At 47.6% G+C, this 18,128-nt stretch overlaps 1 protein-coding gene across 7 annotated transcripts in view; it reads right to left on the minus strand.

Moving 5' to 3' along the window:
- Window positions 1-18,128, minus strand: part of LOC119393812 (uncharacterized) — a 101,427-nt gene that overhangs the window by 13,053 nt on the left and 70,246 nt on the right. For all 7 annotated transcript variants that reach the window (XM_037660992.2, XM_037660986.2, XM_049416376.1 and 4 more), the window contains exon 2: window positions 1,494-1,641. In XM_037660992.2, the coding sequence (XP_037516920.1) occupies window positions 1,494-1,641 (148 nt within the window). The remainder of the gene's footprint in view (window positions 1-1,493; window positions 1,642-18,128) is intronic.

Here is an 18,128-nt window from a genome sequence, read left to right on the forward strand (position 1 = left end):
TAATCCAAGGACCGAATGCGCGTGCAAATACAGTGCATCGAAATATAGAAGTTGAACGCGTAAATGAAAACATAGTATAAACGCCCAGCATGAAACGCAAAACAATGACCAAACCTAGAATCATGGGCGCGAATTAATTAGCATAGAGGAACAATACTAGCGCTGCAACTTGTACTGGGCGCGATAATTAATTTTTTGTTTTTACACAGGACGTAGATAATTCTATACCCCAATGCTCAGCGCACACGAGAGCACTTAGAGGTATTGTTCATTTTCTTCAACTGTGCGTAAGGTTAAAGAAAAAAAAAAGAACATTAAAGTTGCAACTTTGCGGCAGGCACTTCGGTTCTGGCTTTGCCAGATAGTTCAACGAAGGTCTGTTTTTGCATGTGCTTCAAAACCAGATGCAACATGTATTTTTACATTTATATTTTCTTTTTCTGTCGCAATCAAAAGCGGTACGAAAAAGGTATACATATATATATAGGTTGCCGCCTTGAGTAAAATGGTTCGCACGCGAAAATGCTCGAGAACATAGCCAGATATATGCGTGCGCAGGGTTCTCTATTGAGGGGGAGGGAGGGGGGGGGGCAACGTCTCACCCCCCTCTCTCTCTCATTGGAAGAGTCCGAAAGAAAACAAACTTCTCAATGGATGCAAACATGGAAATGAAGCAATGACGTGCTCTTCACAACGGCCTTTCTTTGGTCCACGGCTTTCCGGGAAGCGGGGGGGGGGGGGGGGGGGGAGAGAGGCGCTGGCAGTAAACCGTTCTTGGAATGCAACATCAGGGGTCCACAACATTAAAGGTAGCGCAAACAACATGGACACAGAAGAGGAGCACACGTGCACAGCGTAAACTATCAACTCAGGTTTATTGAACACACAGGCATGTAAACCCATGCAAAGAAACACGTGATCCCCAAGAAAAGAAAATATTTAGTGTATAGTGATTGGCAATGCGGAAACCTAACTCGATAGGATTGACGGCCTCGCGACACATGCTTCACAAAATCTGTTGATAAAAAGTGCCTCTTTAATCTCTCGCGCCGTTTTTTCTTTTAATTTTGCGAGCACAGTTGCTTGTGTCAACTCACTGTCATGCCAACTCGTTCAGCAAGGCACCCTTCTGAGGGGTCCTCAGCTGTCATTACTGTCGAAAATTTGCATGGCCATAACACTGCACATTATAAAACGACGGGACAGGTCTGACAGAGTGAAGATGTGGGCCTAACTTGGTGCCCTGCTTATATCATTAGCCGCATCCCCCTACCCCCTCTGTGCGCGCGCCTACGCATGGATACATAGGCTAGCAATAAATACGTAAATAAATACAAAGCGCACTGCGGGTAAGAGAAAGGGAAATACATTTATCAGGACCGTGAAAGGAATGACAAACAGAAAGAAGATGGGGCAACAGGAAAAAACGGCAGCAGCGTGCCGTGCGGGTCGGAAGAGAAAGGGCAAGAAACGCTCAGTCGCACTCCGCTCACCGTGACCAGTGACGGGTTGGAGAAGGCCTCGGCCGCCTGGCGCCGCTGGCGTCGTATCTGGTCCCGCGCCCGCTTGAGGATGTACACACGCCACAGGATTACCACCATCCAGAAGAGCAGGTTCAGCACCAGCACCACGATCAGAATCCTGCCGACGAAACAACGGTAAGGACACGTTCCCGCTCTCGCCGCGAATGTGATTGGGGTGTAGCGAAGCCTTGGAACTGATTAACGGGTTGCGTTCTCAGCGCAACCCATTTGGCTTATCAGGCGCGCGTATCTATGCGAGGAGGACGTGATGCGTCTTCAAGGGCACTAGGCCAGCCCGTGCCGCGCGCACGGTGTTGCTTGGAATGAAGGCCTGAGTTCACATAACGCGGAGAAATTTAAGTTGTCGCCGAGCGACATCGCTGCAGCCGATCTCGCTCGCCGGTATTCTAGAACTGCTCCTTTTATTTATTCATTTTTTAAAGCACGAACCTGGAGTTCTGTTCTGAAGGTTGCTGACTTCAGGGTAACGGCGCGCATCACACGGAGCCCGGCAAACAGCTTTCGGTTTTGCGCGAAACAGCGTGTTTAACCGAAACAAATATTGTATAACCAATTACAGGTGGCCTCAATTGCTATTTCCTTTATAAGATGTCAAATGCTATCCGTACATCCATAAATGGGAATATTGCAGAATTCGACCGTGCCGCAGAATACAGGACACCACGCAAGAAACGCTGTGCTTGACAATCGTGAATGCCTCGAAGCGTTGAGTCCGGTCATACCGGTATTATGATCGGTCGCAGCTGAACCGCGGATCTCACCCCCCGTGGTGCCGTGCACATGTATTCTGTGCACAAGACAACACAATCCTTACAGCTTGCTTGGAGCAGCAAAGGAGAGTAGAAAACACACGCACGCACGCACGCACGCACGCGCGCACGCACGCACGCACGCACGCGCGCGCGCCCACACACACACACACACACACACACACACACACACACACACACACACACACACACACACACACAATCCTGGCTTATCCCACGCTTTGTGGGAATCGGATGTTATGTGGAGCAGTGTATATGAGGAGCCTGCTACGCCGCATCGATGGAGGTTGAGTCAAGCGTTTCGAGGCAAGAACGACGCCTTTTGTAAGTCGAGTAGTTGTGCGCGTGACGTAAGCGCACTGGACGCACCAACCATAGGCCGTGATGCCTAAAAAGCTAGTTCATCATCATCGTCAGGATTAGCAGCCTGACTATTCCCACTGCAGGGCAAAGGCCTCTCCCCTGTTTCTTCAATTAACCCGGTCCTGTGCTTGCAGCGGCCGCGTTATCCCCCCAGACTTCTTAATCTCATCTGTACATCCCTCCTTTACTATTTCTTCTTCTGCCCACCTAACTTTCTACCTCTCCCTCGAGCGCTTGCCTTCTTCTGGAATCCCGTCTGTTACTATTAACGACCAGCGGTTACCTTGCCTTCGCGCTACGTGCCCTGACCTCGTCCATTACTTCTTGGTTTCGACTAAGATGTCCTACATTGGCAATCGCGTACGAAACAGGCGTTATATTTACATCGGGCATAGATGAGTGATCTGGCGGCCTCTGTTATGGTTCCCGTTGTATAACCAGCATTGGTCGGCGTGTTGCTGTGTGGTCGGGCGAGTGAGCAGAACAGCGCGATCATTGGTGCAGGCCTCGCACCACGATGGAGTACGAACAAGACCGACGGCAAGCCGCCGGCGTTGCAAAAACAAAAACGCGCCAAACATCTCACCTCGCTTGTGTTGCAATGGCGGTAATTCATGCAAATTCATTGGTGACTCATGGTCGTCCACAACAGCACATAAACAAGTGACGAAATAAGGAGAGACATGCAAGCGCTGTCTGCTTGCTTGTACAAGGGACATTACCCCTGATGAGGCATGCGCCTATGGCGTAGAGGTCATTGCACCGGGTTTCCGTACGGGCGGCCCCGAGTTCAAATCCAGCCGTGAGAGCACTTTTATTTGCGTCTATTTATCTACTTATAATGACTTTGTGAGTGAGAATGCTAGGTAGACAGAGTCAAATGACATTTGGTTCGCCAAGAAATGCTTTGCATTTTAGAAAAAGATATTAAATCTGCTAATACACCTGCCCTGGCCGCTGTCTTTTTACCTTTGGCTGCACTGAGCGTGAACATTTTTTTTTTACTAAACACGTTCAGTTGTCAAATACGTTATAGTCATCGCATAAGTGGCTAGATAATTCACACATCAGTTCTGTTTACTAATACAACGATCTTATTTCGTTTCGCTTGTCTATAGGATGTCCTATTCCTGGGCTAGTTGGATAATACCCATGGAAGTTGTTGTACCGCAGCGTAAAATTTGACAAAAACAAAAAGCCCAAAACCGGAGACGAGATCTAATTTTTCTGACAGATCCACATTTGTGTAAAGTTCGTTCCACTGTGGAGTCGTTAGTGAAAAGTGGAAGTCACATCGCGAGTACATAGCGGTACCGAAGCGCATGCCTTCTGCGCGCGCGTGCTTGCTGTGCCCGCACAGTGGGGAGTCGCAAAGGTGCGAATGACGAACGGCTATACAGCGAACGTGCTGCTGGCCTGAATTCATAAATCCATTAGATTAGCGCACGAGTCAGGAAGGTTCTACAGGTCAATACATCCGTCAGAACAGCGATCGCGGAGCTTAGTTTCATCGGCAGCGCATGTGCTCAGTTCTGCGTAAGCGTCAAGACTGTACGCTAAATAAACTGAAGATGTGAAGCGTTTGATGGGCAGTCAAACAAATGATACGGCAACGCCTACATTATAAAGGAGGCGTTGGTTACAGACGCATCGAACACGTCAAATTTTCCCGCCAAAGGAAACAGTGAGACTGCGACTCACGGTGTCTTAATTAATTGATTAATTAATTAATTGATGATCGAACGAGTAGGGCGGGAAAATGAGTAAATGAGTGAACTAACGAATAGGGAGTGAGTGAATGGATTGGATGGGAGAATGTCCGATTAAATGAATACCTGCATGAATAAATGCGTGAACGAATGAATCGATGGAATGTACGAACTAACGCAGTGAAGAGAAAGGAATGAACGAAGGAACTAAGAAAAGCGCAGAAGGAAGAAAGAGTGCATCTGCAGAAGACAATGAGTGAGGGGAAAAAAAAAAGAAACGACAGGTGGACCAATAGGTGGAATCCCGACGCTGTACTTGCCCTGTACTTTGCCTTTGCAAATGAGCGGGCAGGTGCTCGTAATCCTCCTCTTCATAATGCTCCGTCGCGAACCCGTCCCCTGCTTCGCTTCCGTTTGCCATCGCCGCGTCGACAAATTCCTTCGGCATCGAAAGCTAAGGCGCCGCATTGTTATTCTACTTCCGTGTCGTGCGTGTGCTCGGTGTCAACGCATTATTCAGCTCAAAGACTGATGACTGAAGTATGCGAGAAAGTCGATTCCTTGTGTATGAGCACATGCTACACGAGGTATACGCATCGGGTTGCCATACTGGAGGTCCCGAGTTCAAAATTCAGCCGTGGGAACATTTTACTTATCTATTCTTATAAGGGCATCATGACGTAAAAGGCTAGATAGATAACCCCGGTTAATTCTTTGTGCTACAGTGGGACACATAACGTCACGCTTCTTGCAGGAAAAATTTTCTCCCACATCACCTGCTGCAATTAGCGCAACGCTAAGTCACTCATATCGTACCCAAGTCTTCGTAGTACCGAGGAAAATTCTTTTACTACGCTTTCAAAGGGTAGAAGTAGTGTTAAAATGGCGCTGAATTTCGACAAATTTTTTACGATAGGTTCTGGAATTTCCTCTTCTTCAGATAGAAAGAACCTGCCAATCTAAATGACGGATAACTTCCTCTTTTTCTGGTTTTTCAAATAGGCCATTTTAGCTTTCAGTCATCACGTGTTCTTGTAAGTTTGCGCAATAACTTGACCTATAAACGCATCGAAACACAATCCCCTGGGTGATTCCACGAGAGATCGAACATGCCTGTCCGGTCGCAATTTTTGTTTTGCCTGGGTTTTTTATATGTTATGTGGGCACATTCAAAGTGCACGGAACTGAAAAATTTATTTCCAAGAAACGCTCCCAGCGCGCCAAAAAAATATTTCAAGGTGGCTGCGTGGGCCTCCTGTTTTTGCTCACTGCAATGTTTTCGGATTTCACGGCCGAATTTAGCGCGAACTATAAATGATGTGCCGAAATTTCTTTTTGCTGTTTTAATACACATTACTGTGAATTACATCCACGCTTTTTTATGCCATCCTCAAAAAGAAGAAAATGTGAAAAAATGGCAAACACGGCCGAAATCAAAAAAGAGTCCTAAGTTTGAGGCGCCTTGGCGCCTTTGCTATTACAAACAGAAACTTGAAAACAATGTCAAATATAGAAAAGAGCCTTTGAAACATTTATACCGAAGATAATTTTCGTACAGGCAGCGCGAAAATAGAAAAACAAAATAGTTAAAAAAGCGAGTTTTTTTCAAGAAAGTACATTTTCAAAAAATAAAATAAAAAAAAAGCTCCGGTCTCAATTTTGACAACAATTTTTTATCGAAGTGCGCTTATGTCAGTGAACACACGGTTTTAATATCATATGTCCTCATTTGCTTTGTTTACGAGATATAACTGGTCAAAATGAACCTTGCTGTGTGTGCTCACTTCAGTGCGACTGATGGTAGTTATCAGCTTGCATTGTGCGTAAATCTCAGTTTTAATTATTCTGCTGCAGCAAAACCTTGCTCTGGTGGCTTTTCGTCAAGAAAAATGTGTTTTCAGATTTTATTTCATTGTTTCACGGTAGTGTTTCTTTAAACCCGCTGCGAAGGAGCTCGAAAGAAAGGTGTTGTATGTTGCCAAAGAGCCGTTTCCACCGTCATTACTTTCTGTCGCTGACCGATGTCATTGATCGTTTTGATTAAGTTGTCGCAGGAGCTTTACGTGCGAGAGGAACGACAGAGTGGAGAGCGTGACCGTTTAGGTATAGTCTGGGCCTGCGGTTAACTTCGACCACCCGGTGCCCTTCAAGAATGGTTTTGTTCATCTTCTTAGTTGTCACCTGACAATAAAGTTCAGGAACGATTAAGGCAAAAGCTTTAGGTGCCTCATCAAACGCGAAAATTCACCGTCGACGTCAACACCAATGGTGCAAAAAAAATCATCACGTGATGACGTGACCATGTGACGTTATATGACGCCACTGATAGCCAGAATTTGTTACGTCATCGTGACGTGAAATAACGTGCCGTCGCATGATGACGTCATCACACGACATTGTCGCTTGGTCAAAGGCGGGCCGATCACGGAGGCAGTTCAAAACTAGGTGAGGTGCAGGAAGCTTTCGGAGGGGTGTGGGCAATACATAGTCTGAGAAGAAAAAGCTGGCTTTCGCCTTCGAGTCGTCTAGGTTATTGCATAAGCGTCCCTGTGAGTTTTGACTACTATAAATAGCTTTCTATATACAGGCTGTTTCGAAGTGCATACGAATAGCCTCATATTATATTTCACTGACGCTATCTATCTATCTATCTATCTATCTATCTATCTATCTATCTATCTATCTATATATCTATCTATCTATCTATCTATCTATCTATCTATCTATCTATCTATCTATCTATCTATCTATCTATCTATCTATCTATCTATCTATCTATCTATCTATCTATCTATCTATCTATCTATCATGTGCCTCTGTTGGGAGTGCTACAAATGTGACTCTCACATGTATAAAAATATACTCGCACTTTTTAGAGTCTATCTATCTATCTATCTATCTATCTATCTATCTATCTATCTATCTATCTATCTATCTATCTATCTATCTATCTATCTATCTATCTATCTATCTATCTATCTATCTATCTATCTATCTATTTAGCTGAGTATGACGGGGAACATACGAAGATAACAAAAGTAAACGGCAAATTTACTTATAGGTGCTGAAATCTCGCTGTAATACGAGCTCAGAGCAGTTTACAGAAGAGAGAAAGGGGCGTTGCCAGGATTTTATTTTCGGACGGGATCCCTCACTCCCCTCCCCATCTGTACACATCCGTACTGGCTACACCGATCCAGGACGAGCGGGGGTACTTCCGGTGGCTTCACAAGCTAGCGCCCCGGGTAGCGGTGATGCGCCGTTTAGCTATTTCAGTGGAGGTCAGTGACTGGCTACGCCAATGAAGAGAAAGAGGAACGCAGGAGGAAGCTGGAAAATTAACCAAGGTTGTGCCCGGTTGGCTACTCTGCACTTGGGGAATGCGGAGGACATTAAATAGGGGGATAGTAGGCTCTTTAACAATTAACAACAAAGAAAACTAGGTCTTTCACAATTAGAGCACTGCACGGGCCGTCATTCCCGGCCCGGGCCCGGCCCGGGCCCGGAACTCGTTCAAATTTACCCGCCCGAACCCGGCCCGGTGACTCAAAATGAGACCCGGGCCCGGCCCGAATCCGAGAAAACATTTCGCCTACCCGGCCCGACCCGGCCCGACCACAGATCAGGCCCGACTGAGGCCCGAACCAGTAGTCTAGGTGGTGTTGCCCGAACGTGGAATCGACAGCAAAGTGCTTTAAGTGGCAAATATCTACGCTTTGTTGGCGCATGTTTTGCTAACAATTATACTTTAACATGCGGTAATTTCTTGTAAAAAGAGGCTCATGGTGCAAACAGTTGAGCGGACATATTGGATACAATGAATGTTTGTTCGGCAGTGGTATACTGTACTCTTTTCTGCAACTACACTGGGTATCATGAAGGCCGTTTTGTAGCAGACATTGTAGCAAGGAAAGTGATTTGCAGCACGAGTTCAGTTTCGATAAGGAGCGCAATAACAACAAAGGATGGATTGATGGATGGATAAGCATTATTATGGTCCATCGGAAGGCGCTCTAGCACGCTGCAGGCCCGCTCCGACATCGGAACAGAAAGACCAAGTCTCTCTGCTGCGTCGCGGGCCCGTTGGACTGCCCATACAGCTGTTCTTCTAGCGCGGAGCTGGTAATAGCAGCCTCCTATTTAGACGGCATGATGACTTCGCCGCCACGTAACACGGAGCACCGCCAGAGCATGTGTTCTAGATTGGCTTGGCAGAGAACAAAACGCTCACTTCACTTTGTTTTTATTGCACTCTATAGCCTATTGAAATTTATAGCATGCCCTAACCACAACGCCAATCGTGCACCCTTCTCGATATGTAGCACCTGTTTTCACCATTGTAGCACATTGCCACAGCAAGAGAAACAGAGGGAAAAAATTGGCCGCGTATCTGCGTGCTTCGCTGCAAATGTCGTCTAAAGACGATAGAAGAGGCGCTGCGTGAGATATGGACGCCATCTGGCACTACGTCGGGAAACATGAGTGCTGTGTTACGGGCTGGCAGTCCCGGCGCAGCGGCAGGTGAAGACCGGCGGTGACCAACGCGACCGGCGGGGACGCCGGCCAGCCCGAACATGCTGTTAGGCGCGATGCGCCGAAGGAGAAGAAACGTCCGCACTCAGCGAGTATTCTCCACAAACTCTCTTATTTACACGTCGCCTGGGTAAAACAGGAATGCCAGAGCGGCGCCCTCCGTCATTCGTTCAATGCAATACTGAACCGAAACCGAAACACAACATGAGCTTGTGCAGAGGGCACGGAGGAAGACAAGTTTCAGCGCAGTCGCATTTTCAGCGCAGCTTAAGAAACTAGGGTCTTTAAAATTGCGTATCTATGTATTTTCTATTAAAGGAACACACCACCTAATACTTACCTAATGATGTTGCGCCATATGCGTAATATTTACTTTTTTATCGACAACGTTCACAAGTAGGAACAGCCGTACCAGTTCAAGATGGGTGGGCGGTAAGCAAGTGGTTCAAGTTTGGCCCGGTGGCTGAATCGGGTGACGTGCCGACAAACAGAAAGACAGACAGAAAGACAGACCAAAATTTCTGCGTTTAAGTACCCTAAGAAAGACTATCGTCTTTAATAACCAAATTTGTGACCGTTGCTGTAAATACACTAATCTAGGTAAAGGTATGGAACCGCGTGCCCCACGTGTATGCGTATAAGCAGCCGAAAGGAAGAAAAAAACTATTTGTCATAGCATTATTTTCATGTACCACACCACTGCTAGTATATACAGTCTATAAGTTTCTTACGCCATATAGTTTATAGGTTCTTTTAATGGCGCAAGGGGTTGTTTATAACTTACTTCTTCGCATGTTATCGTGCGAAAAATCAAAGTATCAAGATATTCCTGCTTTAAGCAGGCCATGCGCTGTTGCATCACATATCCTGCCGCGCTAAAGTTTCTTGCACTGCTCGCGCTGGCCGCACGGGCGCACCACATCTGCCTTGCCAATTGCGAAGGCGTCGGCAGTCATTGTTCTTAACTTCCACCACTGGAGCAAATCTAGGATGTCTTTGTGGACCTCTGGAGAATGACCATAGCTGTCCAGCTCATCCCTTCACTTCTCTCGTTTCCGAACGTCGTGCCTCTCTTCAATGTCATCTATAAACCTCCTCTTTGAGGACTTCTTGCAATTTTCAGCAGTGTATGTTATGCACGGTTTGCACCGTGTTCGTTTTTTCCATATAATATCGGCTTATGCCTTCCCAGCGATGTTGTACCGATAGAAGGTGGCCATTGTACTACGCGGTTAGGACTGGCATGAGGTGGACGAAGCGATTTCGATACATTTTCGGGGTTCGTTCGAGTTTGGTAATAAAGGCGCCACTAAGCTTCCCGAAGCTTACTCATTGGATGCATATAGTTCGAGGTAAGGGCACATCACCCGGTACGGAATCTGTCATTGTGCTTTTTCAAGCCAGATATTTCGTCAGGCGAGTATACTTCACCCCACGCATTGTTTAACGGACCTATTCTATTCCAGCACATTCCAACGCTCTTGCGGCAGTATCACGTAGCTCTCGCACTATGTAGCGCACTATGTAGCGCACTATATAGGGCCTCAAACACGTGGCTCGCGGACCTCTCGCTAGCGGCCCTCCGCCCGCACATGACTGTCTTCATCCCATTTTTTTTCTTTAAAAGTACGTTATTGAGATACACAGGCACCACATATCGAAAGCATATTTTTCGTGAGGCACCCCCTGCGGTCACCGTGTTGATATATAACCGTGAAACAAAAGCTATATTTCAGAATCGGCTTCCAGATTTTAGTCATTATGGGTGATGCGAAATGACTGGTTCCCCAGACGTGAAAGAGAGACGTCCGTTTAATGGCAATACTAAAGGCGAACTGCTGCGCCGGCCACGTGCACGTGCCCTCGATGCCCCTCGGTTTCTTTTTCGATAGTCTGGTGCGCTCCAAGTTGCTCCGTTCAGCACTATTATTGCGATAGCAGTTATATGGACAGTCTCGACGGGTTTTTGCCGTTGCCGTCATGTCCTTCAGGTATAAAGTGCAAATTGATAAGATCCCCCGCGCATTGTACGTTCTACCGAGGGTAAAAGCGCGCGAGCGGGCACGACGAACGCGGCCGAAGCAGAGTTCAAACGAGCCGGCCCATTTCCGTCGCTCGGAGGGTGCATGCGATAACATCAACCCGCTCGGGAGGCCTGCCGTCGAAGCAGACAGGAAATGCCCCGCCCGTCTTTAACGAGCCTTATTAGACGCGAAGACGCCAGAGGGGACGGGGTGTCGCACGAGGAGCAACTTTGAATCTAAGGGCGCGGTCGCGATCGCTGGCGCGCGCGCTATCTCGAAAGCCATCACAGCGGGCGGCTCGTATACCCTTCTTCGTGCTGCGCTCTCAACGCAGAGTGACTATGCGGAGAGCATCTCTCCCTGGAGCGGCCGTATTCTCCTACACCAGCGTTTTGCAGTTACGCGAGAATGGATACAAAACAGTTAGCTGCCAGCCTCACTTCTTGTAACACTACAATTTGTTGCTATCACATTCATTGCTTCGCCCTTGGGGTGAAACTGTGACTTTTTTTGCAGCAATGGGTATCAATATGTTGTTGAACTCCTGCCGCCAAATGCCCTTCAGAAATGATCCCGTATATGAGATATGGGAAAGGTAGATCTGCTGTGAAATGATGGTAGATTTAAAACCTGTTCCCCCCTCCCAGGCTCTATACCTTCGTCAGTGCCCTAGCCCTTGCGGGAGTAAATTTTCGTGAATGCGGCCCGTTAGTTGAGGTGAGTTTGAGACCCCTGATATGGCGGAACAAGACGAAAGCTCAGACGTTAACAATGTGGGCACACAAAGCAGGCTGTGCATGTCCATCTCGCGCCACATGACCACTGGCAGCCGTCACAGTCGCAGAAAAAGAATGTGCCTTTTATAGGGATTCCATGTATCAAGAACCCGTGCGGTCCTTTCGTTTTAGAGAGGGGCGTTAACTTTCAACGTTTCCCCGCTTTGGAGCTCTGTGATCGCTCTTGCGATGACATCTCATAGGTATAATTTTTTATATTACATTTATTACTGCGATTACAGAGTAACATTTGAAATATACAATAATAACGAAAGCATATAAAGCACAGAATAGCGAGATGTTACATATAAGCGCCTGGTCTATTTACTTTTAGCTCGCCGGTTTCAGATAAATCAAGTAGCTCACATGCAAGAAGCAAAAGCAGTTCAGTACTTATCTCTCACAAAAGTTCTCTAAATAGCTTACCCCACATAAAAAAAGCGTTTTTTCGAGATAAAATGTGGGACTTATATGTATGCACAGCGTATGCGGAACAAGGCACATTAAAGAGAAAAACGATTTTAGGGGCGGAGCTCCCCGTGGGTCTGTCCATCCTCCGTTTGTTTGTGGCGTTGTAGTAGCCACCTCTAGCTCGTGAGAAGCGCGCGTTGTAGTATGCAGTAGAAGACGGCGTTGACGAGTGAGACTCTCGTGCGTGTTCGCCTGTGTGGCATTCTTTTAAATGCGAAGCATTTCTTAGCGAACCTTTGGCACTTTGAACGTTTCTATATACGTATCTATCTATCTAGCCGCCTACGTCTGGGTGCTCTCATGATCGCCCACTTAACTTGGTGTAGACCAAAATTCGCATGGGAGGGTAAGAGGATTTGACGAATGTGACTGTCAGGTCATGACATGAATAACTTGAAAATCCTGCCGCGTACGTCGTCAAACCCGTTCCTCCAGACACGTGTGGCACATACCTGTTCACCACGGGCCGCAGTGTACGGGTATGCGCCACAGGTGATAGACAGTTTATATTTACCCAGGAGCGGCGAGAACAGACATTGGTAACTTAAATGCGAGAGCGTTAAGAAAAACCGACATCGGCAGCGTTTACCCGAATAATGTAAAGAATGAAGATTAGGATCCCAGCATGAATTGAACCCAAGCATTCTGCGTGGCAATCAGGTACTCTACCACAGAGCCACGCCAAGTCTATAAACCGGTTTGGAAAAAGAGCCTACGCAGGCGTAATGTCGGTGCATCATCAGTTGTGGTTGTGGTGCTGGCTATCTAATTTTGCAAGCAAGCAATAAACACTACATGGCACTCCTACGATGTGTACTCCTACGATACAGGCGTCATATCAGATTAACGTCTGTGGTTCCAGTGTTGACTCCGCCTTTATAGCTTTCTAATAAACATTACATTTGTATTCCTATGATTCAGCAAGCTATATTGAAGCATTGCTCGACCCCGCAGGAATACATCAACGATAGTTACGTATGATATTCACATCATCGCACCGTAAATTGCACTTAGTCCGCCAGAACGACGCAGTGTGTTAAATTTTTTCGGCTTATTGCTCTAAATGAAAGCACGGGTGTCGAGAACCCTAAAAAGAGTGTCGTGGTGCCTGGGGATGCATTGCATATATTTTTAATATCGCTTCTTTCAACCAGCAGTTTCGGTTTCGGTTTCGAGAGGGCGGCTTCATAGTGACGTGTCAAGTCGGCCCGTGATGTCACGGGCAGACTGCAACCCACGAAATATGCACCTGCTGTCCTTTGCTGTCAGTCGAACGCGGTTCATGATGAGTGAACTGTCGTCCAGTGCCTCCGACAGCGATTTCTGTGATTTAGGCTGCATGCAGAACCCAGATTTCGCAAACCAAGTGAGCTGACTTGAAACGTCATAGGGCTCTCCATGCGGTGAAGCTGCCTTGCAGATGCTGGGAGATGAAAACTTTAAAATCAAACTTAAATATTTATACGCGTTTCCCGGATGCGGTGTGGGGACAGCGTTAACACTACATGCCAAGGAAACCAAAAACGTCCGTTTTGCTGCACTTCAAAATCGTGTCAGTACTCCTTTAAGAGGCTGGACGATGGCCTCATGCTGACCGAGTATGATGCCAGATTGACTGACAGCCGCTTTGTAGACTAGGCTACGTAGGCCACGTACGCCCAGTTAGTCTACGAATACGACAAGCGCCATCCACTGATGTTGGTCTACCTAGCTCAATCCAGGCCTACCAGCCTCGACGGCCTATACTTCACCAACGCGAACGGTGGCTTCAGGTTCCGACATGTGGCCGGCTCTATCGACAGACAATTTGTCGATGAAATGACCGAGGCATCCACAATTTCCAACAGCTGTACTATACCTCATACTTCACTACACATGGACCCCTCGTCACCACAATCGCGACCGAATCCAATGACAAGTCATGACCAGCTGCTGTTGCTCGCTGACCACGGTGATGATGACTTGTCTAAGAACTGTCAAGAACTTCTTCCACACATGCACACGGGTTCGTGAAACGTGCGTGCGTTCTCCATCATAAGGGACAAGTATAAGCACTATCAGCTTACCGCTTCTGGTGTTGGTAATACCCACGTTGCCGCTGGCAGCGTTACCCAGCTGTAAACAGCTGGTAATATAACACATATGCGGCTCTTCAACATATATGTGTGCGTATAAAATTTACAGAAATCTTTAAGCGTCATTTTGTAACGTTTCGCTCAGTAAAAAAAAATTATGCCACAGTCATCTTCCCACCGTATGCTTCGCATGACATCGACTCCCACGGTACGTGGGATCTGCCGAATTTTCTTCTTTACTGCGCGCGTTCTGGTATGCAGTAGAAGAAGAAGACGATGTTGACGAGTGACGCTCTCGTTTTTTTTTTTGCGTGTTCGCCTGTGTGGCGTTCTTTCTTCTTTACTACGTCTCGTGTTTTCAACGACACTCGAAGACAACATTTCAGAAGTAACGCGCCATGAGGCTCCCTCTTGGCACGCTTGAACGGAGGGCACGGAAGGCGGCGGCAGCGCGCGCTCGCAGACAGAATCCTGAGGTGAGAGCCCGCGAGGCCGAAGCTGCACGTCGACGCCGCGAAGCAGATTCCGCCGTTCGAGCCCGCGAAGCCGAAGCTGCTCGACAAGCTGCACGGCTGCGGTGAGAAGACCCCGCCGTTCGAGCCCGCGAGGCCGAAGCTGCTCGACAAGCTGCAGGGCTGCGGCGAGAAGACCCCGCCGTTCGAGCCCGCGAGGCCGAAGCTGCTCGACAAGCTGCATGGCTGCGGCGCGAAGACCCCGCCGTTCGAGCCCGCGAGGCCGAAGCTGCACGGCTGCGGCGCGAATCGGATCTTCAAAATGTGAAGGACCGTGAAGCGACGAGAAAGCGCGCAGGCTGTGCGAGCACGTGAAGTGGCTGCAAAACGCACCGGGCGGGCTCGGCCCGAAGGCGCCGACGCGCGCTTCCAGCGGGACTTCCTTGATAACAGTGTCGGCCATAGTTGCGGTGTGTGCAACAGATTGTGGTTCTCAAACAATCTAGTCACAATATCTTCCATCAAGGAGGACCACGCTCGCGCCAATGCCATCGCCGTGCTGCAGCGCGAGTTCGCTTCGCCCCACTCATCATCATTCACCACGTGGATATGCTGTGATGTTTTCTATTATCAGTAAATTACTCTTTTACCATTCCAAATGCACCACGCTCGCCGCGACAAGACTCTTGGTGAGAGAGAAAACTCGCAGGAAAATGCAGGTAATGACACCAACTTGAAATTCACGCAGCAAACGCCGTGACGACATAGATTCTGGCGGCATCTACTGGGCCCTATGTAGTTTATAGTGGGTGAAATGGATCTCGAAATTTCGTTGAGCCAAGGGCCCCAAAACTCGACGAATACAGCTTGAAATCCGTGACATCACATGCGGAGATTTCAGCGGGAAATTACAAAATGGAACTTTGACCTTGATTTTCTCCTTTATTAATAAACTCGTTGATGGTGAAATTCATGACGTTCGGATTCTCAGAGCACACTCTATCGGTCTATTCCGATATCGCTCTATCGGTCTAAACCTATTCAGTGTTTCACTTTAGTGACCATTTAAGAACGGAGCTATGTCCAAGCCCGGCCCGACCCGAGCCCGCCACCTCAAACCCGGGCCCGGCCCTAAGCCCGGAGCTTCAAGCCCGAGCCCGGCCCGGGCCCGCCGTGAAAGCTACTTTACCCGGCCCGGCCCGGCCCGGCCCGGCCCACGGGCCGGGCCCGGGTTTTCGGGTACGCCCGAGCCCGTGCAGTGCTCCATTCACAATTACAGGATTTTTTTTCCGGTTTCTTATATACGTGCTACGCATAAGCCGGTAGTAATTATTGTGCCGTGTATGCACATCTTGTGTTCTCCCGTATGGAATATTTTGTGCCGTCTGAATTTATTTTTGAGTATTCTATATTTCGTTTGCTAAGCGAGGAGTAGCCGGTGCCGCCATAAAGGAACCACCCTCTCCTACTCATCATTTCAATAAAAAAAGTTGCTATAGTCCTGTTTACATTCGTTCCTGTAGATTTCTGGCTATGATATTATTCATTCTTGTTTACTCAAAGCATTTTAAAAAATCCTTTGTTCATCAACTCTGTTCTTCGAAAACAAGCTTCACGTCTCGGACAATTGGTCATTGTCATAAGCAAGTGTTCTGAGCGTGACTGAGTGAACGATGGGCGTTCGTAGAAACATTGTACGAACGCTATTTCCATATACAGCCGGTTTACTCGTCGGTCCAGTTTGCAACAACAGGGAATCTGTATCTTAACGAAAACATTTACCTCGTAGAGTACTGCAGAAAGCGTGCTGACGTTGATTGCTAGAGAACGTGAGCTCTTTCAATGACGTTAACTGTGTGATTAAAAAAAAGAACAAAAAGTAATAATGACCATGCGTACGTATAGTAGTCACTGTCTTTCGCTGCTAAGCTCGAGGACACGGGTTCGACTCCCGGCCATGGCTGCCGCACATAGACAAGGGCGAAATGCAATAGCACTTGTGTACAGGGTCAACCACATCTAGGTTGAACGCCCCATTAGTATTCAAGTAGGTAGTTTATTCTACTTCACGAGGGAAATGTACATTATACGACATTAAAGCATGGTGTCGATAAATACAATAACAACTTTCCGAATAATGTATTAAACGCCAGCTTCTATGAGGTCTTGAATATTGTAATCAGGTGTTCATTCTAGGTGTACACGACCGTGTACGTGTGCACATTGAGAAAACCCACGTGGCCAAATTTAATCCGTCTCCACCACTACGGCGTGTCTAATAATCATATCGTGGCTTTGGCACGTAAAGCCCCAGAAATTAATTAACGCCACTATCAGTGTAATCCATGGCATTTAGAGGTGCTGCGGAGCTTTTCAGATACCTGCCGCGCCGGTCCAGTGGTTATGGTACTCGACTGCTGAACCGGAGGTCGCAGGATCGAATCCCGGCCGCGGCGGCCCCATTTTCGATGGAGGCAAAAATGTTTGAGGCCCGTGTACTTAGATTTAGGTGCACGTTAAAGAACCCCAGGTGGTCGAAGTTTCCGGAGCACTACGGCGTCCCTCATATTCCTATCATGTGGGTTTTGGGACGTTATAAACCCCTAGCGATTATTATAGAGCTATTCAGAGACCGCAGTGTTTCTGTCTTGCAACGCTAGCAGTTTAGTCACGACGGCGGCGACGTGATTCGAGATACAACGTCGACATAGTTACCATCATTGTTTCTCCGGAACAAAGTCTCGGTCCTCCTTATCGCGTTGTTTAAACGCACCTCGCTGTCAACAACACGGGAACGTATCTGGCTCATTGTATTCGAGTAGAGCAGGCGCACTAAAGGTCGTTCCTGTTTCGCGGCGCACAAATGTTGGCGTCTATACAAATACGGCGACGACCGCGTGTGCGTACAATCCATGCTTCCGCACTTTCGAAAGCCCGTGCGTCACCAGTTCGATGAGCGCGTCGCGGGAAAGCATTTTTGCGCCATTACCGGCTAAGTTGTTCGTCTTTTATCCCCGAGGGCGATGTCTGCAAGGTCATCGCATCGCGTCATATTTTACCTTTGTAACGCGCGTTATTTGTCATTTATAGCTTTAGATACGGAAACCACGCTCAACGGGTACCCGACGTTCTCTCTTAATAATCGCTCAGTCAGAGAGAGGGAGCGAGAGCGGTGCTCTCAATGAAAAGGCTAGAGATGTTTGCCTGGCTGAAGGTCTGCGTGGCGTGCAGATGTCGGGCGAAAGATACGACATGTAGCATATTGATCATACAAACGTACAAATGGAACATACCATCCACAGACGTATGCTTTGGTCACAACTGCTCGTGAAGTCTCGTTAATGGCTGCCATTAAGTTCCATTAGTGTAGCGCTGTCATCACATAGTATATATGTAGTGTAGTGTATGTGC

This window comes from Rhipicephalus sanguineus, chromosome 5 (assembly GCF_013339695.2).
Source record: "Rhipicephalus sanguineus isolate Rsan-2018 chromosome 5, BIME_Rsan_1.4, whole genome shotgun sequence".
Classification (NCBI taxonomy): domain Eukaryota; kingdom Metazoa; phylum Arthropoda; class Arachnida; order Ixodida; family Ixodidae; genus Rhipicephalus; species Rhipicephalus sanguineus.